Below are 23,013 nucleotides of genomic sequence, written 5' to 3' on the forward strand. Positions count from 1 at the left end.
ATAAATAAATAAATAAATAAATAAATAAATAAATAAATAAATAAATAAATAAATCATACTAACTGAAAATGTGCTTTTCTCGTTTAAGCGTTTTGACATGAATCAATCTTTAAATAATTACATGAATAAACATGCTGCAAAAAACAATTGCAAGATGCGACCGTACCTGCACGACTCTACTTATAAATCAAATAATGACGACGCCAGCTAAACTAATTACTGTTGGCATCAGCAATCCCGAGGGAGTAAATCCCGTAACTACATGATGGAAAATCTGTCTACAAGAGAAACAGAGGTGAAGCAAAGATGCAGATTAAGCAGCAGGTACGTTCTTTGACTCACTACTGTTCCCTGTAATCAGAGAGTGGCATGATCTGTGGACGCTGCTGTTTGTGGTCAATGGAAAACACCCCACAGCTTCACACCTGCTCCACTGACCGCAGGTCCACAAGCCTGAGCAGGTTTAACTAGCTTCTGCTACTGATATGTTTTGAGCTTTTATCTACAGATGTAAAAAAAGGACAAGATAGCCCCCTAGTGTTCAATCCGAAGAGAAGAGTCAAATGCATGTGACCATTCAGTCTATTACATTTACTTACTCTGGCCTGTAGATGGGAAGCCAGTAGACAAGACGTCCTCCTAAAACCAAGTGATGGGCTGCAAAATTCAAGAGGTCAGCAAAGATATCGCTGAGATGGTAAGCCATTGAAACCGGCACATGACTCTCTCCAGAACTGCAATGGGATATGAAACACAAGATAACAGAATTTAATTAGAAAAAGCAGGTAAATTCAGTTCACTTTGGCTTAGTCCCTTATTTATCAAGAGTCACCACAGCGGAATGAACTGCCAACTATTCCATCATATATGTTTTACCCAGCGAATGACCTTCCAGATGCAACCCAGAAGTGGGAAACACCCATACACACTCATTCACACACACACACACACTCATACACTATAGACTGAAGGACTCGGATTTATACCTTCCAACACGTCTCATCATGGATTAAGGATTTATCCTTCTTGTATCATCCTGTTTCTCATTATCTTTATTAAATATGATTATTTGATTATTTAAATAAGTATTTAACTTTGAAATGATTTTAACTAATGAATATGTTAACACACTGCTCTATGTAAGAATGTTCAGTGCATTTGCCTGTCTCTGCGTAAGTTTTTCAGGAACCACCAAACTAGGTCAGAGGTCTCTGAGACCTTGATTGGAACCGAGGGCTGAGGAACATGCAAACTCCACACAGAAATGCCAACTGGCCTAGTTGGGACTCGAACCAGCGGCCTTCTTGCAGTGAGGCAACAGTGCTAACCACTGAGCCATTATGCCACGCCTAAATTTGGTTCTTTACAGAAGTTATAGAGGATAGCTCGCCAATTTGAAAGTCATTTTTTAGCATGTACTCAAATGGTAACTAATTTTGATTTAGTTTTTCCTCAAAGAAAAAGAAAGTTTGAATGCACTAGTCACACTTTTCCATGCAGTGTTTGAAGCTTTAAAGATCCCATGAAATTAATATAAATGTTTTTAGATGTTAGTATCAGTGTTGTTAGTTTTTAGGATATCTACAAGCTAGTGCGCACCAAAGCAGTGATAAAAATCCCATTCATAAGATATAAGCATGCGGAGCTTGCAGTTTGTCACTTTCACTTAAATAGATCAACAATCACCTCATACTTCAGTCGCTCATAAAATTGTGACCAATCAAATGTTCTCTAGTATCTGATATGCCACACTTCCTTCAAGACGCTCCACATTTCATGTGCTTAAACTCAAACCCTCTCATTGACAGAGCTGTGATAAAAACGAGATGCTTTTAAGTCTTAAGTGTATTCTATAGTCATTGGTTGAGATTATGTCAAATATCGAATAAAAGTGCAAATTTTAAAGCACTTTACGGGACCTTTAAAGAAACAGTAACACGATTAGAGCTAAACAGTTGAGTTTTAGCATGTTTAAATCCATTTAGTTAATCTCCTGGTCTGGTGGGAGTGCTTTTAGATAAGTTTAACATAAATCATTGAATCGTATTACAGTTGACAATAAGCATCTTGCTCAAAATTATAAAAACAAAAGTCTTGATTATTTTCCTATTTAAAGAGCCCCTATTATGGGTTTTTGAAAATTACCTCAACATGCAGTGTGTAACACAGCTCTTAGTGAATGAAAACATCCAGCTGAGGTGCACCAATTTTAAAACTATTGATTCTTTAACGAAATAGTCGACTCAGAGTCGAATAAATTAATCGAGTCGGGTTCAGGTATTTTGCCTGAACGCACTGACGTTGATGCGGTACATCACCAAATATGCAGTTCCAGTAAAATGTGAACACGCCTTTCCCTTCAGACACTAACGGAGCGCGGGGGATCGTGGGACTGATCATGACACGAAGATGACGATGACTGACAGATGGAGATTCGGCTGAGGGGGAATAAAGGGTTAAAAGTTAATTTTCACAACAACACCACAGTATGGCCAACCTAGTGCTGTGTTTGTTCCTGTCATTTTTCTGCTTTTTGATACAATAACTTACGCTGCAATGCGGGATTTGTCGGCCGTTAGCTATTAAAGCAAGGAGCAGCAGAGACTATTACATATGGGACTTTGTCAGACTTTGACAGGGACCAATAACTGTTGCAGTTCACATGGACCAGTTTCTTCTTCCTCTGGATCATATTATGTAAGTGTAATTAAAACTGTTGCCTCATTTTGTGTAGTTTGCAAAATATGTGTTAAATTGTGTGTTATAAGTTGTAATCACCCCGCGCGGCTTGCAATCACTTATCTATTATAGATTAGTTCTTGTAATGCATCTCTCAGGTTAAATCTGTATGGGGCGGTTCACATATTGCATCCAAAACCATGTTGAAAACGTGACATGTGTTTCTTCCTTTACCGATTTAAATGCGTTTTGAACTTGCGATCCTCTGCCATTTGATTTTGCTATGGCCAAATAGTTCAACTTTTTCCACTGTGTGGATTAATACTGAATTTGTGCCGATGTTAATACTTGGGGTTAGGTTTAAGAGTAGAGTATATGCTGGTGTTTAACTGCATTTTTTTATTTGCATTCCTGCATTGGGCTCTCACATACTCTTTGCTACTTTGCCATTTTTGGCATACTCTTTGGGCATTTCTCTCAATTCAATTCACCTTTATTTCTATAGTACTTTTACAATGTAGATTGTGTCAAAGCAGTTTCACATAGAAGATTATAGTAAATTGAAACAGTGTCAGTTCAGTTTTCAGAGATTAAGTTCAGTTCAGTTCAGTGTGGTTTAATATTCACTGGTGAGAGTCCAAACACTGAAGATCAAATCCATCAATGCGTTGAATGCAGTCGACCAATGACAACAGATTGGGTCATCGGACCAATCAGTGCAGATTCGCTTCGTGCTAAGGAGGGGTTTAGGAACAAATGAATCGCTGAACTAATCATATGGGAGTCGCTGGGATAATTAGGTAAAAATAAATGCATATTATAAGACGATGAAGTGTTTTTTAGACCTTGCATGGATACCAGCCTGTTCTTGGAGACTCCCAAAACCAAAATATGACCTTTTATAATGCAAAACAGGGGCTCTTTAAACCTTAATTCTTCTGTAGTTACATTGTGTACCAAGACTGACAGAAAATGTTGAAACTTTCTAGGTCAATAAAGCCTATAATAATCAAGTAAAAATTCCATAAAAAGTGGATCATAAATGCATTATATAAATCACGAGTACTTCTTTATATTCATTTAATGGAAAAACTAAAAATATGTCATTATTCAAAAATAATATGGAATTACTACAACGAATGAATTAAGTACAGAGGTTTAACTCATAAACCAGATTAGTTACATTCATAAATGAAACATTCACTGAGGTTTTGTAGATTTTTTGAAAACATCTCAAAAGCACATCACGTTCACCAATAACACATTGTTAATCAGGTAATTAGCGACTTGTTTGAAGTGTACTACTTGCATAAAAAGCATTGACTAACACATTCTAGAAATGAACAAACGTTTAAACGTTTTGTGTTTTGAAACAACAGAAGTGTGAATAAATGATGACAGTTTGGGAAAGAGTCTCATTACAGAACTGCTTTCATTTATAATGATCAAACCAAGACTTAGATTAAATTCAACGCCAATGACCTCCCCTAATAATCAGTATCAGACACATAAAAGTCCAATATTCAAGATATTTTCATTTTTCTCTAGCTAGAACTAACAATAGCAATCAGCACACTGAAAATAAGAGTAAATTAACCGTACTATTTCAAATTCTGTAATTAATATATATATATATTTTTTTACTTATTTATGCTTTTGAATTGCATTTCGGGACCTTGATTTTTTTTCTCCAACTAGAATTGATGTTGTTTAAAGAAAGACATTTATAACAGTTTGAAGTGATATATTGTGTGGACTATTGTTGTAAATGATGGTAAAAAGCCTAGTAATAAACCGCCAGTAATTTTCTGTTACTTTACAGACTTAATTCTCTACATATTATTCCTCTAAACTTTATAACAGTATTAGACTCGCACACACATTAGAATGCTTACATAATCATTTGTCTCTTGCAATTAGTTTTCTTAGTGGTGCCACAGCAGGCTTACTGGATGACTAGCTTATATCTAAAGAGCGTTTCAATGTGGATCCATTAAAAATGCAGGTGAATAAAAGTGATAGGCTTACTAATCCTCAGGAGGTTTGATGATATCTTTATGAGATCCTGTTCTCCGTGTGGACTCACGAATACCATATGGAGCTGCACGAGAGAAAAAGAAAAACACTGAAAGCTTCAAAACAACAGTAACCACAAACAAATGTGACTTTAAAGGTGAAGCGTGTCATTTCTGCATCAATAAACTTAACTGAAAGAGGTTTACAAGTAGTATTCTCATGTGACTCAAAATCCAGCTTCAACTGGCATTTCTGAGCATTGTAACCACTTTTTAGCTGGTACAATCGGGTATTTTAACACACAAAAATGACACCTTCAATGAGTTTAAAGCAACGTACGGTCTGTAATAATGGCTTCAAACTGGGCATTTCGTCTCCAAACAAGTTTGGAAGCATCAGACACCATGACGTCCACATAGAGATGTTCAGCCCCATACTGTCGCAGGTTGGCTCGGATGTTCTCATCTGGTCCTCTCCATTTTTGATTCTTCCTGCTGGCCTTTCCTACATCAGTTTAAAACAGGACAGTTGTGGACTCATTGCAACAATACACCATGTAGAAAACTCATAAAGAAAATGAGAGTGATGGCTTAAAGAAAATTGTACCTATTCCATGGATAGTGTTATAATCGATGTCTGTCCCACATACATACGCCCCAAAGTGTGAACATGCTACCAGAAGACTACCTGAAAAACAAAGCGGCAAGAAAAATTAATCATGAGAAAAGAAACAAAACACATACAAGTGGAAATTAAAGACAAAACATTAGAGAACACTTTTTTTAAACACATTTCATAATAGGGTTGGGAGATGTCGACCAATTTGGCATCGTACGATGTCTAATGTTAAACATCGCAAATTATTTATAAATAATTAATTAATTCATAACAAATTAATTATTTGTAGCCTACCGTTTCAACTACCTGACCCTGGTCTTTGTTTTACCCATAGACCATGGTCTTTGTTTTACCCATAACCAAATAGTAAATAAAGATAAGTTACACACAAATTATCACCTGTTTTCCACATGACTCTGGCATGAATAAGCAGAGTGATCTGTGTCGTTATAATGGCGTCGACAAACTTGGTAACTAACCGGTAACTAACAGGAACCAACCATCAGTATCTGAGGATTTCTCTAAAATTACTAAGTACAAGCGTGGAAGCAAAAGATTGAAGCAGTGTACTGACGCTGTGACACATTACCTGATAGATTCAAAAGACCGAAGAGTGGTTAGATAGAGGCAAGATTAATTAAATATCACGTTTAACAATTATAGTGAGACGCGATCCACCAGTACATCTTTGATAAACTATCCAACATGCACTGCTCTCTGGGGTTTTGTGATAAAAGCACCTGCTGGAGTTCAGACGCACGCATACACTGCAGCGTATGACAGATTGTGTGTGTGTGTGTGTGTGTGTGTGTGTGTGGTGACGTGACGTGCATTTTCAGCGGTATAGTGTGGAAGGAGGGCTTTTCAGAAATGCTAGATGAAATGGCAGTGTGGACGTGAATCGTTTTCATTTTAAAATGCCATTTTAAAACTAAGATGTATTTGTGTAAATGGGGCCTAAGTGTGTATTTTTCAGGATGCCGGCTCGGCCATCGGCGATTGACCATGGCATCGTCTATCGACCCAACCCTATTTCTTAAATTACATATACAGTCATAAAGTTAGAACGCCCTATGAATATCATGGTTTTCTGTCAGGACATAAACAAACAAACAAAAAAAACTATATGGTCCTTGCCAGGTCTTAAAATTTGGAAGATAAAACCTCAACATCACAGCAGGACGTTATTATTTAACAAAAATAAAGCCTAGAGAGAAAAGCTACACTGCAAAATTTCTTTCCTAATTTAGATTTTTTTTTTGTTTAGTTTCTAGTCCAAGTATCTATAAAATCTTAAATTAAAAACCATTTTCGAGATGATCAAAACATATCATCTTGTTTTCAGAAATAAAATGTCAAAATTAAGTGAGCTTTTCCCTAAAACAAGCAAATTAATCTGACAATGGTGTAAGCAAAAACAATGTCATTTAAGAAAAAAACAACTACATTATTTTGATTACCCTGTTGGCAGAATATTTTGCTTGATTCAAGTCAAAATGTTTTACATATTATTTCTTAACGCAAGACAATATGTTTTCCTTGTAAAGGAAATTCTTCTTGATTTAAGAATCATTAGATATTTGAACTAGAAACTAGACATAAAATTGCAGTGTATGGGTCACAAACTCAGAACACCCTACGATTCAGACACCTACAGATCTACATTTAGTTATATTAACTTAAAGCAATTGCTTTATGATCTTATCAGTCTCTGGATCCTTCTGAAGGAGTTTTTGAGTTTTGCGCAGCTCTTACAACAGCATTTCAGTCAGGAATAAAGCAGCGTTTACAACCAACAAGTCAAAGAGAACAAAATCATCACTTCTTGATTAACTGGCACCAAATATCAAAAGTAAAAACTAAATTTGCTGCGTTAAGAGAAGCTGCGTGAATCTTTTCTATATTTAATAAATGACATGCAGCTCAGAAGACAAATGCTGACATGCAATGAATGCGTGGTGCCGTTTGAAGACGTGAGATGCGGAGCACAGACACTTTTGACAATAATGGAGGAAATTAATGATATAATAACATATATGATATAATAATACTGAAATGGTTAAGGTGTTTTAAAATGACCAAAACAACATTTCAGATGTTTTACAATGTGCTCAGCCAGCTGGTTTGTCCATTCACACACATTTTAATCATCACATTATATCTTAACAAAATGTCATGACTTTTTTAAATGCGCATACTGGAATTTGATCGATAAAAGTGTTTCCAGCAAAGTTTATGCACTTTTTTTTTTTTATAAAATAAAAAGTTTATCCTACTCAATTATATGCATTTTTTTTCTATGCACATTTTCAAAGTTTATCCGCATCTTGGTGTTTCCATCAACCATTTTTTATGCACATATCCAAAAAGTGCATAAAAATAGGTGGATGTAAACATGGCTAAAGCTACGTTTTATCTGTGGGACGGGCACTTTGTTCACACACACCTGAAGATTTCAGACCAACAAATTGCTAAAACTTCTGCTGATGATCATTTGATTAGCAGTACCTGGCCATTTTAAGATCTGCCAAAGGTCTTTTTTAATGTCCTGATATGAAAGATTTTGTATTGCATAGGGAGTGTTAACTTTTTCACATAACTGTATTCTGAGGCACAGAAAAAGAACAATGATTAAAATTTTAGAACACTTTCAGATTCCTCCCAGTTGGTGGTGTTCATCTGAAACCTGGTGGTATTTTCGTTTATTATCTGACAAAGCTTTTATAAGTGTTAGCCTAACTTTCCAGTTTTCCCTGAATCCACATAATGGTGAGCCTTTCAAATGTCACTGAAACCCTCCAACAGCCCATTGTCCAAATGAAGGCCCAATGAAAGACCCTTTCAGCCACATCAAGACAAACTGGACAATAGAAATCTGTCAATTTCCAGAATATTGTACCTTCACAATGCTACTCAAAAGTCTTGTCCATGAAAGCCAAATACTTGAGAAGAAAGCATATTGTGGTTATTTATGCCTTGGTCACTTTGTAACACTCTCTTTCTAACATGGTATCACCAAAACTAAAAGTCCATCAAACTTTACACAATAAAGATTAGACTATTTCACATCCTTTAATAAAATGATTTCTACAGATAACCCTTGCGTTTGACTGTAAATCTTTATAATCGTTAGACACTTTAAAAGTTTGACCAATAAGGATTTCCAGCAATCCAGAAAGCAACTAAACAGGCACATCTGGCCTGCAGATCTCAGTGCATGTGGTGACAACAGATGCATGATAAAGCCTGGCAGCATCATGGCACGCTACAAACTCACAGAGAGCCTAGCTTCAGGACAGAGTCTGCGAGAGAAATGAAGCCCCATGCTGTTCAGAAAGCCAGCAATCCTTCATTTGACTGATGACACTCGAAAGTGGTACTTTCAAAGTCAAAAGAAAGAGAAAATGTGGGCCAACTGAGACTGAAAAGTGTGAATTCTTGTGAACCATCGCAAAAGCTTATATAGAGATCTGCTCCTGGAGCCTGTTAAATGCGAATGAGAAACAGAAGACGATGGCACACACTGTGTACTCAATCACGCAGACAGACTGTCAGATGTGATTTTAGTCAGAATCAGGCACAGACACAAACACCTGCTTCAATTTGGACAGAAATGAAGCGCCTAAACTGTTCTGATTAAAAACATGCCAAATAAACACAATCTGCAAGACTAAATGGAATCATTTGTCAAAAATATTCTGCATTTGAGATGTTGGATGAGGAACTTACAAATAATATGCCTGTCATAGGCCTGGATTCGCTGTTAGATTAAGCCCAGGGTGCCCAAAACTCGGTCTCGGAGGGCCAGTGTCCTGGGGCCGGTTGCATCAACAGTGTGTAAGTTCAAATGTAGCCTAGTTGTGTCTTAAAGGGACATTAAGTTGCAACTTACACACTACTAAATATTTTTGTGTTGCACCACTGAACTTAGGTTAAACATAAAGTTATGTTCCAACTAAATATTTACAGCAGCCTCCCCCCCATGTATAATGATAGAAAAGAGACGACAGCGAGATTAGTTTACAGTGAAGAGCTCGCGATCATAATAAAGAACGATCTCCCTCTACTAACAGCCCTAATTTCCACACAAATCTCGCATTTTTTTCGGTTTGTGAAGGAAGAGTTTAATTATCTTTCGATGAGTGTTTTGTGTTTATTGTATCCATCAATTACAATGAGAAATTCTTCATGACTGAGTTTTTCTTCCTGCTCTTTTCTCTTTCTTATGTAGGGTATAAAAAAAATCAAGTTGAATGTTTTAATAACTTCAAGTCTATTACGCGTGAATTCACGGCTTACAATGCAGGTATATGCATCATCTGTTATTAGTGACTGGCTTTAATTTAATGTACTATACAAATGTAACTCATATTTTATAGGAATTTTTATAGGAGTTATATATAGATGCATTAGATGCAGAATTTTAAAATAGTTTAATCATTTAAATGCTTTTAATTGGACATTACGTCATTTAATGAGACTACGCATGACTTTACGAAGAGCTTACGACATACTACACCGCAAAAAAAGCTTTTCTTAACTATTGGTTGTCTTGTTTCTAGTCCAAAAAATTCCTATAGATACGTAATAAATATTGTCGTTTTGAGAAATAATGTGTCAATATTGAGTGAGTTTTTCCTTAAAACAAGCAAAATAAGCTTCTTTTCGATTTAAAATAACATTACTTTGTTTACCGCCTTCACAGGAAAAAGTGTTACTAAGGTTTGCCTTAAAAACATTTGGTGCAACCGTTCTTCAGCAGTTTTGCGTCCTCGTGTAATGTCATCATCAGCTGCCAAAGTTCGGTTCCAATACTCGAGACCGCTAGGACAGAGGACGCGTGAAACTTCCCAGATGTGCTCTTGATATCGAGGATGCACTGATGCAGACTTGAGCACCGATCTTGCTCTAGAAATCCCAGAAGTCATTGCGACTGGAGGTGGGAAACGCAGCACTTTATATAGATTTATTATTAAAGTTCAGAGATATCCCTCATTTACCTCAGGAGTTTCACTAAATGAAACAGTTAAAGTAAACATTACCACAGACATCTTAATAAAGGAATGAACACATTAAGGGTGTTTGTTTTCTGAAATTCATTTTAAAATCTGTTTTATATATATTGTGTAACGTATATTTATAATGTTTTTATGCATAGTATATATTTTGAAAAGCGGAAAAACAATAAGTCATTGTATGAATGCTGTAATGTTTAAATAATTTTCCATTAAAAAACACGTGAAGCCATCAGAAAGAACGCAGCATCTCATTTCTCAAAGGACGCGTGTTTTCGTGGTCTCCAGAGTTCATTATTCCGAGGACACCTGGCAAGACCGGTCTCCACAAGAACGCAAGTCCGTTCTCTGCATTCTTGGAATTGAGAAACAGCCCCTACTGTGGAGTTTACGGTCCAGTTTAAGATAGAAATTACAATCAGCTGGTGCAACCCTACCCCGGAGAGTTTAACCCCAATTAGACACACCTGAAGTGGCTAATCAAGCTCAACTAGCATACTAGAAACTTCCTGGCAGGGGTGTTGAAGCAAGTTGGAGCTAATCTCTGCAGTACACTGGCACTCCAGGACCGAGTTTGGGCACTTCTGGACTAAGCCTTAGAAAAACACATTACATTACTACACCTCTTTAGAAAAAAAACTAAAAAACAAAGGCACTTTTATATTTTAAGTTTAGTCAGTGGAAGTTTCTTTCAGCTGAAACAGCTAAGACTTACATTTTGGTCTTGAACTAGTCTTAGCCATGTCTGTAGCCAGGGGTTAGAGAATTAACTAAAATAATACAATTATTGTTCAACAGTAATATAGTTTATTTTCTACAGACTCTTAGATGCATGTTGTTTTTTTTTAGTGCAAGGATTCATTCAATTAATCAAAACTGATAATGAAAGACATTTTAAGTAGTCATCAAAAAAGTCCTGAAAATCTTCCAACACAATATTAAACCATTTTCATCATTTAATTTGCACAAAATCAGTATATTAGAATGGTTTTTAAGGATCATCTGACATTGAAAACTGTAATAATGGCTTCAGAAAATAGAATAGATGTTATAATATAATATGCAGGTTTCTTGAACATGATAATGAGTTCACTGTACTCAAATGGCCTCCACAGTTACCAGACCTCAATCCAAAAGAGCACCTTTGTGATGTGGTGGAACGGGAGATTCGTATCATGGATGTGCAGCCCACAAATCTGCAGCAACTGGGTTATGCTATAATGTCAATATGGACCAAAATCCCTGAAGAATATTTTTAGTACCTTGTTGAATCTATGCCACAAAGGATTAAGGCAGTTTGGATGGCAATAAAGGGTCTAACCCAGTACTAGTAAGGTGTACCTTATAAAGTGGCCGGTGAGTGTATATAGATCTATATATTACATACATAGATTATTATATAGTAAAATGGCTTACTTAATCAGATATTATACTCTAAAATTACATTGAGAGACAAAAAAGGCTGCATTTTTAACATGAATAAAAATGTACTCACCTGTTCCAACAAAAGGATCATAAACCAAGTCATTAGCTTTAACTTTGGCATGATTAGCCATAATGAAAGAAAGGCCAGCGTCCATACTAGTGTTCCCAATGAAATGTCTCTTCTTCACACTGTAAGAGCGAATTAACTCTCTCTGACCGTCTGCGATCTGAGATAATAAAAAAACAGCACTTTAACATCTAAGAGATGAAGAAAATTACCTACCGTTCAGTATTAAACAGGCATGGGACAATAATCAGTTTCAAGGTTTACCGTGGTTTAGAAAAGTCAAGGTTTTAAAATGTTCTGTTATACTGTTCCTAAGGTTTATGTAGGGGATTTTTTAATGACTTGTTAAGAAATCTGTTTTTGAAACTAATAAAGAGAGCAGAAGTCAATGATTTATTAGAATTGTTTAGCCTGACATGTTTACTATTCCAAAATATTATAAATGTTTCTTAAAATTAAATATATTGAGTTCAAAGGGGAAAAAGCAGTTTTTTTAACCCAGATATTTAAAAGAATGAATTTTAGAGCAGTATTCACAATACTGTGATATTTGTATCCAAGGTTATCATAACGTCAGAAATTTTTACCGGCCCAAGCCTAGTAATACATAAAGCATTTTACATCATTATACAAATCTAATAGATAGAAATATAATTGCACAGACAGAAATAAAAAATTGGAACCATTAATAAATAGAAAGAGCTACACACCCATCTCCCAAAGTACACATAGACAGGCTCCTCTGGAATATCATTAGGATCAGTTCCATAATCCTCAAGCAAGCAGAAAATATGTTCTGGATCCTTGAGGTTGACCGTGCCTTCAAATGGTAGGAAGTCTAGAGCCTGAGATTAATAGATAGATTGATATATAAATAGATGAATAGAAAATACATTTTAGATAACACTTTATCTACTTGCAAAGTTTCTTATAGTTGTCTAACAGAGTGTCTAAATTGGAGCATCATAATAAAGTTTGTAGCGTGTAAATTTAAATATTTCAAACTGTAAATTATTAATTATTGATTGCACACCACAAAAAATGTATAAATGTGAAATATAAAGAATACAGAAAAAAATACTTACATCAATTTTTTTGATTCTGTCCTTAAATTCTAATGTTTTGTTAAAAGTGTAGACATTGATCTTATAGGTTGAGTTTTGTTGCAGATATGGAGCCTGTGAAGAGTTACAAAAGACAGCTCATTGATAGATACAATTTGTACTTTGTAAGAGAAGAACTTAAACAAACCATGTTTTCTGATGGATACTCCAATAACGACCTCCGAAGCTCATCTGTCGTCTTCCCATGACCCCAAAGTTCAAAAGCAGACCTTGAAATGAATATTAAGCAACACATAAATCAAACTCTTCATTAACTGTTATGGACCATTTCAATGTAGTGATGTCACTGGCTCATGAACATTTCCTGTTTGTTGTCAAACTATTGCATAATTATAACAAGAGGCAATTCAATCATAACTTAGCATTATAACAGCGACCATAACATTATTTATCAATATGTAGATCTTTTGGGATTCTCAGAAGCTAAGGAAATTAAATATGTACAACAGGAAATATGTTAGGACCACTGTTTAATCATTTACATCACGCAAAATGGTCTATAGTTAATTTAAGTATTAATATACTACAGCTGTTTACTTATAATGCATGCTATATCCTACTTCTGCAATGCATTAGTAAACACTTAAAAATAATTGCATAAGCTAATATAATTGTAAAAAAAAATTTTTTGTCATTTATATTTAATTATTTATAGATAAGTAACAATTGTGAGATCATGTTGACTTCTGCAGTTACAGTAAGAAATGTTAAAAAATTATTATTATTGTAAATGGAAGCAATTTACAATAAGGTGAAAAAATAATAACTAACTTCAAATGAAAAAAAAATCATGACAGAGTTTATTAATGTTAGTTAATAGGCATGGCTATTTATTGCATTTCATGTTAGCTCTGTTCAATAAAAAATACTACTACATTTGAAACAAACATTTGATTTGCAAATGTTAAAATGAATGTAACTAAGATTAATACTCTTCATGTTAATTAATACATTTAATTTTGGTCCAGTGTTTGGGGAAAGTTACTTTTTTTTAAGTAATGCATTACAATATCAAGTTACTTTGTTACTTTTAATGATAAGTAATGCGTTACATTACTTTTGAGTAATTTTTGCATTACTTTTTCTGACCTGGCTGAGGCTTGATCTCTTCCATAAGTTTTTTTTTCTTCTTCTTTTTTTAATAGAGGAGTTCTGTAATTAACAACACACTGTATAACCTACACCTACATTTACCTTAAAAAAAACACATCAAAAATATTTATTTTAGGACAATGTTATCTGAGAACTTCCTGACCCCAGAGCGATACATGCCCTATATACAGATTAGTGAACGTTTAAAGCAATGTGTTTGCCAATTGTACTATTTGCCATAAGTAAAAATCGCTGTTCATTGAGACAACCCCCTTTTCCTTTTCTTCAATGTGTTCAAAACAATTAATACATTCACTCAATGACTGCGTAATTCTTTGTGACTACTTAAATTTAAATTCAAAGTTAATTAATTAACCTAAAAAGTAACTTGCATTACATTTTTTTTAAAACTCAAATATTAGTACTTATTTTTAAAAACTACTTAGAAAAGTAATATTATTACATAACATGCATTACATGGAACTTTTGTATATATGACAGGTTACTAATGATGACAAACAATGAGGTAAATTTGGTTTTATATTCACACATTAGCTCATTGTAAATGTACCCTTATTGTGTACCAAATATACTTTAAATATTCGGTCTGAAATCGCATGCGAGTATGACTTCAAAAGAACATCAGCACTATTTGATTTAATGTAAACAATAATGTACAGTGATTGGCTGCTAATATGATTTTCCTATTCAGAATTTGCAAAGAATACTTTCAGAAATGATGTTATTAAAAAGAAAATTAGAATGTGCATATATAAAACCAAATTTACCTTTACCAACAGTGTTGTTGGCTTTTACCAACTTGTTTTATAACACATACAACATTTAAGAAATTAATTGACAAATTATACAGATTTTGGCCAATCATTGAGTATATTCAAATATATGCATTTCTTGATTGGTTAAGGGCCATGGAATCAGAATATGCAAAGTAATTTATGATGTAATTGAAAAATGTGAATATTTGACGCCATTTCCAATATTGTACATAATAAAATATGATTGAGTTGAAGTTGGCTTTATATTCACACAATCGTTTGTTATTGTTTTTTAAGTGACAACCTGTGACACTATTTTGAAAATTCGGTCAGAAATCGCATGCAAGTATGACTTCAAAACAACATTAGCACTATTTAATTGACTGAAAAATATACTTGATAGTCATTGGCTGCTACTTTGATTTCCCTGTTTAGAATTGTGAAATATATATATATGTATATATATATATATATATATATATATATATATATATATATATATATATATATGTATATGTATATGTATATGTATGTGTGTGTGTGTGTGTGTGTGATATTATTAAGGAGAAAGCCCAAATGTGCGAATATAAAACTTACTTTACCTCAATTAAAATATGTGATAAAATATTACAACCTACTTTCCACAAACCGTTCTGGACATGACACTCCGAATGTCGTCTTCTGACAAGCCATTTAGATGCCAGAAGGGAGACTTATGAAGAAGGAAAAAAAAGTCAAAACTGTAAGAAGTTAAATAATTCATAACAATTCCTTACTGTACGTCAAATGGAAAAAAAAACAAAACAAACAATTTCGACACTACCTTTTCATTGAATGTTTCTGGTGTCTCAAATGGCCGGTCCCTTAGAGAGAGCAATGCTTTTATTTCCTGTAACAACAATTTAATAATTCAGACAGCTGTTTATTAATGTGCACTAATAAACATAAAATACTTCAGCTAAGCAAATCAACAACATTCAGCCGTACAGTCAAAAACTCCGTACTGACAGCTCGAATCATTAAATACGAATTTTTACTTTAAAGTTTGAGTCTAATGAAAGGTTTAAAGTTTTTACCGCTAATCTAAAATCGACGTTATCGTGCGCCAGATGAAGTAAATATTGCCTACACGCCCGACCACAGTGAAGCGCCATGTTGGTGTGCAACATTCAACATCATCCGACAAGTTTATTGTGCGTGTAACAACAGTTCCTATTTGGCGTCCCCGTACCCAAATCCTCTAAACGACAATCTCCTAAACCGATTAAATGTTTGCAACTATCAGTGCATGTTTTTCATCAAGTCACCATGAGTAAGATGAAATAAATGTGGTCAGAATAGTTGCTCATTAATAACTAATGATTACTTTTTATAATAAATACACAGCATTTATTGATATTGAAAAATATTAGGTGTCACTTGGTCTCTTTTAATCTCGTTTATCCGCTCATTAACTTCTTAAGGGACTAAAATCTGCGCCTGTCTTTGGCTCATCATCTCGAACGGTGAAACGAATCTCGTGCTCTCATTGGTTAGTTCATCCGTCAATCACTCTCACCGGAGGTCAGAAAAGTATCCTCTGCACAACTTGTAATGTATCCACTTTCATCGCCGTTACAGCTTGACGAGCATCTTTATGAAGCCAAACAAGGGCGGTAAGGTTTTATTATAGTAGGTGCTTTAAAATACGTTGTAGCGTATGCATCTCCATGTCAAATACATCTTTGTAAAGCTGAATACGTAAATGAGCGGTCTTAAAGTGTCTATAATAAATTTAATATGCATTTCTGTATCAAATTCGACGCCGTATTGTTGAAAGGTCTATAATGTAGGTATTTTATTGTGCTGTATTTTATCGACCCTGTAAACACAGGGTCGATTGACGATTCGTTCTGATAGTAAATTCTTATAAATATATAAATAGTTATTAATATAAATAAAGTTTTCTATACAAGTTGAAGAACTGTAATTCACATTTAAGCAAATATGATTAAAAGGAGCCAAAATGAAAAGAAAATGCAGTTGTGGTATGTGCAGTTTCAGTATACTAATACATGCTATATAAAATCAATATGAATATGTGATTGTTTCAATTCTTTAAAAAGTGTATTTATTTTTAGGTGTAACGAACACAGCAATAACATATATTGAATTTAACAGAAAAAGGAGCATTTGAATGTATAAAATTATATATAATCGACTAACTGGGAATTTATTATTATATAAAATTTGAATTTATGTAATTTATATATGTTCTTTTATAGCTTCGATTAATTCTATTGTCCTCATTTGTAAGTTTTTTCTTTGGATGAAAGTGTCTGTCAAATGGTTAAATGGCAATAAATATTCCCTGATATTTATCATATAGCAAGCCATTTAACAGGTCAAATGACTAAAACACTCTGAAACGATAAATACAGTATTTACAAATACATTTTTCCATTAATTTCCCCTAACCTAGTTTTTATTATTTACATGCTTAATATTTCTTTTCATTTATGATTAGCTAAACATTTTTTTTATTTTAATATTTATATTTAGCTTTTATTTTTTATATTACAATTTAGGTTATTTTTATTACATAAATATTTTTTCAATATTTCTGGTATTATTATTATAATATTACTATATATAATATAATATTATTATAAAATATTATATATATATATATATATATATATATATATATATATATATATATATATATATATATATATATATATATATATATATGCTTGTCCTATATATATACAAGCTTGTCCTGCTCACCAAGGCTGCATTTATTTAATCAAAAATACAGTACAAATTGTCAAATGTTATTGCAATATAAAATAACGGTACAACAGTAGCTTATCATTTAATTTAATAATTGATTCCAGTGATTTTAAAGATGAATTTTCAGCTTCATTACTCCAGTTTTCAGAGTCACATGATCCTTCAGAAATCACTCTAATATACATTATTATTATTATTATTTTTAATAATAATGGTAATCATAATAAAAGCAATAATGACTGGTGTTATCATTTCATTTGAAACTACATTTAATAAGAAAGCAGTTAAGTCTGACCCCAAACTTTTGACCGGTAGTGTATATATATATATATATATATATATATATATATATATATACACACACACACACAGAGAATTTTGGTGCTTCAGAAAACATTTTAGTTATTTGCCATGCGATATTTGAATTTATTTGTTCGGTTGTTATTTAATGTAAACTTGTGTGGTTCCATTCCCAATTTAAATGTCAGTACCTCTCTCTCTCTCTACACACACACACACACACACACACACCCTATATCTATATGACATAATTTAGCAAGACAGACTAGTATTGATTACATTGGGTCACTCTTTCTTGTAGACTTTGTGAGGCTTTAAGTTATTTAAAACCTGCTCGACATGCAATCTTCTGACTCGCAGCCCATGTTGTGCCAACAGTGAAGCATGCTGAAACCTAGACCCATCCTCTGAGGCAAAGGTTACCATGGAGGCGGATGAAGCACCTGCGCCGTGCCAGGAAAACATTGACGAGACCTGCTCCGTATCTGTCAAAGGTCTGACACAGAACTGGCAGAAATGGTCCAATGAGCACTGCGAGAATCAGAAAAAAAATCCCTTTAGCAACGGCATGGTGACTCCTCCACAGATCCAACGAGGACAGGAGGGATACGGCAGGCCTTTAGAGGGCTCCAAAACCGAGCAGAGAGGGAAAGATGCCCATTTCCTCATGAACAGAGAGGTCACTGAGCTCTGCCAGGTCATTAGGGAGATTGGGCAGAGCGGAGACGATGGCAGGACGGCTGTGCGGTTCGGGACTCTCTTCGAGAGATATGTCAACATCTCTAATAAACTAGTGGGAGTTCTGCTGCGTGCACGCAAACAAGGCCTGGTACACTTTGACGGAGAAATGCTGTGGCAGGGCAGAGATGATGGAGTGATCATCACACTGATACAGTGATTTACAGCGGAGATGGACACCATGTGCTTGCTTCAAAGTCACTATTAAAAGGAGAGTTCACACATGAAAAGAAAATGAAGGCATTATTTAATCACCTTACACTGTAAACAATATTTGTTAATGAACAGTTTCCATATTTTCGCAAGTGTTTTCTGCTCATTTATGGTTGTGAATTGCAATATGTGATGTTGATCTCTGCTCTGTCCACTTTTGATGTTGAAAATTCAACTCTGCAGTTTAGCTAAGTGACTTTTATTGGCATTTTAGAAGTTTAAAATAATATATTATATAATAAACAACATATAGAGAAATAAATCTGTAGAATAACAGAAAATGTACTGGCAGTTTGTTACAAGATATTTGTACCATTGTAAGAAAAAAATGAGGACGTAAAAGATCTCATTGAAGATGTTTATTGAGCATAGCAGTCTCAAACTACACGGCAGTACCCTGGTTTCATCAGAATGAACCCTGAACATTCCTAAACTCACTGTTTTAGATGTTGGCTTTAGACTTGCCTTTAGATGTTAATGAAGTTGCTCCTTGGCTGTTGACACAGCTGTTCTCTCTATCTCTGTATGTTAATGCAGTTATATCACCCCTTGTTTGAGATGGTTCTCTGTTCCCATTCTACAATTGTTACTATTTGCTCAAGATGTAGTCATCTCAAACAATGCAGAGACAACAAACTGTTGACTTCTCATAGTTCAGTCCTTTTGGCAAATGAGCATCAATACACCACTGAGAGTGGAGGCTGGGTCGAGGCAGACTTAATTTATTATATCGTAATATACTGTACTACGCCACCCCAGACAGTATAACTTTAAACTAATAAATTGTTAATAAAAGTCACTTTTCAAAGTTAAAAGTTGTTGTAAGAGAGATCAAGGTCTCATAATGCAATTCAAAAGCATAAATAAAGGGGGAAATAAAAACATGATGAATCACAAAATATGGAAAACTGCTAATTTACTGATTTTTTTTTACAATGTAGCATTGTTTTAAAATGCTGTTTTTGCACCACAATAGGACTAGTTTAACAAAAATAAATGCTGTTTCAAGAGTTCACACTTAGCTGATGATAGATTATAAAGCGTGTTTGGCATGCTGTTCTGAGAGAGAGCCTGGAGCTCATAACATCCTAGAACCCGGGGCTCCTACCCGTTGCAGGGCAAGAGGGGAGTTTGAGCTCAGGTAGATCTTGAAACTCCCCCACTGTAGTAGCTAATGAACAGATAGTGATTGCTCTTAAGAGATAACTACTTAGTAGGAGCACGTCTTTGATGCAGATCTGAATTGGTCAATTCACTTAAGTTGCATGTTTTTGGACGGTGGGAGGAAAACGGGGGAAACCCACGTGAGCATAGGGAGAACTATACGGCTGGTTTGTTGCTGTGAGGCAACAGTGCTAACCACTGGGCCACCATGCCACCCATCTAGGAAAGGAGGAGGAGTAGAGGTGGAAGGGGGATTCTTCAAAATGAAGATGGCTGTGATATGGACCTTACGGTATTTATAGTGAATCGTCTGATTGTTGAATCATGAATTGGCTAATGTATGACCAGCTGTGTTCCATCATAAGCACGTGATCCTCTCGAAATTAGTTTATAAATAAACTTCACTTAGATTTCTTTATGCATTTTTAAAATACTTTTTTTGCAATCAGCATCTAGCTTTAGGGCAATGCGGTGGCGCAGTAGGCAGTGCTGTCGCCTCACAGCAAGAAGGTCACTGGTTCGAGCCTCGGCTGGGCCAGTTAGCATTTCTGTGTGGAGTTTGCATGTTCTTCCTGTGATCGCGTGGGTTTCCTCCGGATGCTCCGGTTTCCCCCACAACTCTGAAGACATGAGTTATAGGTGAAGTGGGTAGGCTAAATTGTCCGTAGTGTGTGTGTATATGAGTGTGTATGGATGTTTCCCAGTGATGGGTTGCAGCTGGAAGGGCATCCGCTGCATAAAACATATGCTGGATAAGTTGGCGATTCATTCCACTGTGGCGACCCCAGATTAATAAAGGGACTAAGCCGAATAGATAATGAATGAATGAATGAATATAGATTTAAAAAAGGGCCAAATTAATGTGTTACAGAATGGTCCTGTGCAATATGTCCAGTTTATTACGTTTTTTTTTTTTTTTGAGGTTTTTATGATGAGGCTTGGTGAACAACAACTCTAAATTTAAAGGAATAGTTTTACAAAACATTTAAATAACCCCATAATTTCTTTACCCTCAAGCCGTCCTCAGTGTTTATGACTTTCTTCTGTCAGACAAACACAGTCGGAGTACACTGTAAATGCTGGGTTCCACACAATCTCTTCATATTGTCTCAAACCAAATTGTTCAATTTAGCTTAATGGTTTATACAATTTTAAGTTGATTGAACATAAAACAATTAAGTTGTCCCAAAAAAAACTTAAGAATTGTGTTGTTTCAGCTCATTTTAAATAGTAGTTCAAAGTAAAAACTTGGATTGTACTTTTAAAATTTATCTTCTCTTACATGCTGCAAAATGGTGTTGGGTAGTGGCCCTTTTTTGAAGCTTTCAAAAACAAACCCATAGACCGCCAGAGGGTTAACATGTTATGAAGCAGATCAATGTGTTTTTGTAACAAAAATATTTCTCATTTTTAAGTTGTGAACTTAGATCATTGACAATGCCCATTATTGACAACCTCTTGGCTGACACACTATATGAAGCATTAATGATGATTTACTCCTGCTGTGCAAAAAATAAACTCTTTTTCTCTTACTGTACATTTTTACTCATATTTTTCTCATTTTCTCTTTCGATTAGTAACTGGCATTTAGTTATCCTTGTTCATCTACTCTTACTGGGGCTTCTGTACGAATGCATCACATCAAGAGGTCAGCCAAAATGTTGAGACTGCGCATTGAGCAGCCACCAGAAGTCAGTGATTTAAGTTAATAGTTTAAAATAATCATAGTGCTGGGCAAAGATTAATCGTGATTAATCACATCGAAAATAAAAGTCTGTTTTGGCATAATAGGCTATATGTGTGTGTATAATATAAATGTATTATGTATAGGCGATAGAAACAAAACCATACAAAACAATTTTGTTACATAGATGTTAAAATTGACATAATTTATTTTATTTATTAATAACAAAAACACATCCGTCCACTTTATAAGACATGCGTTACCCTCCTGGCTTTGTATGGGTTAGTTTTATGATGGATTAATGTTTTTTTTTCCCCCCAAAGCATCAAAAAATGGGCCACTTTCCAACACTTATACAGCATGGAACTGAGGATAAATTTTAAAACTACTCCGACTGTGTTTTTCTGACAGAAGAAATTCATATACACCAAGTATAGCTTGAGGGAGAGTAAATTATGGAGTGATTTTCATTTTTAGCTGAACTATTAGTCAAAATTCCTGACCTTAACTGTTGATATCTGTGCATGACTTTGTGTTCATAAGGCTATTAATGCAGCAGTTCACTTTAAAATATCTAGACACAGGGCACACATGAAAAATCAAGATTAATAAAGACACAGCACAAAATGCAATCCATACATAATTCTCCTCAGTTCCAATTTATGTATTTTTATTAACAAATTGCATAGATGCTGGATGGGACTTTGTATTTCATGTCTCCTTTCTATTCATTTATATTTCGTATAACTTTTGTAGGTTTGACAATAGCAATGAAGTGCCACTATATCAAGTGATTTTCACACTTAACATAGTTAATAGTTCTAAACCCCAGGCAAAGATTTTTGTTATTTTGCAACATTAATATAAAAAAAGCTGGGTATTAATAAGGGTATTAATAATAATTAATAAACTTTTCTACTGCATATTTATTAACCCAACATTAGCATTTTTTTTCCTGAATAGACAAGCATTATAAATGTGATAATATAAAGGGTCCTTTCTTTAATCTGATTCATGTGTATTTATACGACACATGCTGTTTTTGTGTCATAATTATCTAGCCATAACATTGTAACAACACATTATTTCACATTGCACACATTTGGCACCACAGAGTGGGGTTAACAAAGCAAAATTGGTGCTATCTCTCCTCCAGGGCAAAGTTGTATAACTCCACTTTTAAATTAAACATTATGAAAAGTTCCTTGACCCAAGGTTAAAAGCATTGTTTAAAACCCAGGAATAAGTGGTGTGAAAATGTCTATACCGAAGGTCATAAACATGCAGCTGTGCACAGAAACCAATGGTCAAGGTCAGGATTTTTTGT

The 23,013-nt window shown here is 34.6% G+C and overlaps 2 protein-coding genes across 2 annotated transcripts in view; one reads left to right on the top strand and one right to left on the bottom strand.

Moving 5' to 3' along the window:
- Positions 1–15,972, bottom strand: part of trmt11 (tRNA methyltransferase 11 homolog) — a 29,464-nt gene extending 13,492 nt beyond the window's left edge. The window contains exons 1-11 of the mRNA XM_056476140.1: positions 15,889–15,972; positions 15,636–15,701; positions 15,451–15,524; positions 13,072–13,153; positions 12,906–12,998; positions 12,531–12,665; positions 11,824–11,980; positions 5,302–5,382; positions 5,035–5,199; positions 4,708–4,780; positions 600–734 (exon numbers count right to left, since the gene is read on the bottom strand). Of these exons, the coding sequence (XP_056332115.1) occupies positions 600–734; positions 4,708–4,780; positions 5,035–5,199; positions 5,302–5,382; positions 11,824–11,980; positions 12,531–12,665; positions 12,906–12,998; positions 13,072–13,153; positions 15,451–15,524; positions 15,636–15,701; positions 15,889–15,966 (1,139 nt within the window). The 5' untranslated portion in view covers positions 15,967–15,972. The remainder of the gene's footprint in view (positions 1–599; positions 735–4,707; positions 4,781–5,034; positions 5,200–5,301; positions 5,383–11,823; positions 11,981–12,530; positions 12,666–12,905; positions 12,999–13,071; positions 13,154–15,450; positions 15,525–15,635; positions 15,702–15,888) is intronic.
- Positions 15,973–18,311: 2,339 nt separating this feature from the next.
- On the top strand, positions 18,312–18,831 carry si:dkey-29b11.3 (actin-binding Rho-activating protein-like). Its single transcript, XM_056474743.1, has one exon. It carries the CDS (start codon positions 18,312–18,314, stop codon positions 18,783–18,785), a length of 474 nt encoding a protein of 157 aa, XP_056330718.1. The 3' UTR covers positions 18,786–18,831.
- Positions 18,832–23,013: the final 4,182 nt, after the last annotated feature.

The sequence above is a fragment of the Danio aesculapii genome, chromosome 16, assembly GCF_903798145.1.
Source record: "Danio aesculapii chromosome 16, fDanAes4.1, whole genome shotgun sequence".
Taxonomy (NCBI): Eukaryota; Metazoa; Chordata; class Actinopteri; order Cypriniformes; family Danionidae; genus Danio; species Danio aesculapii.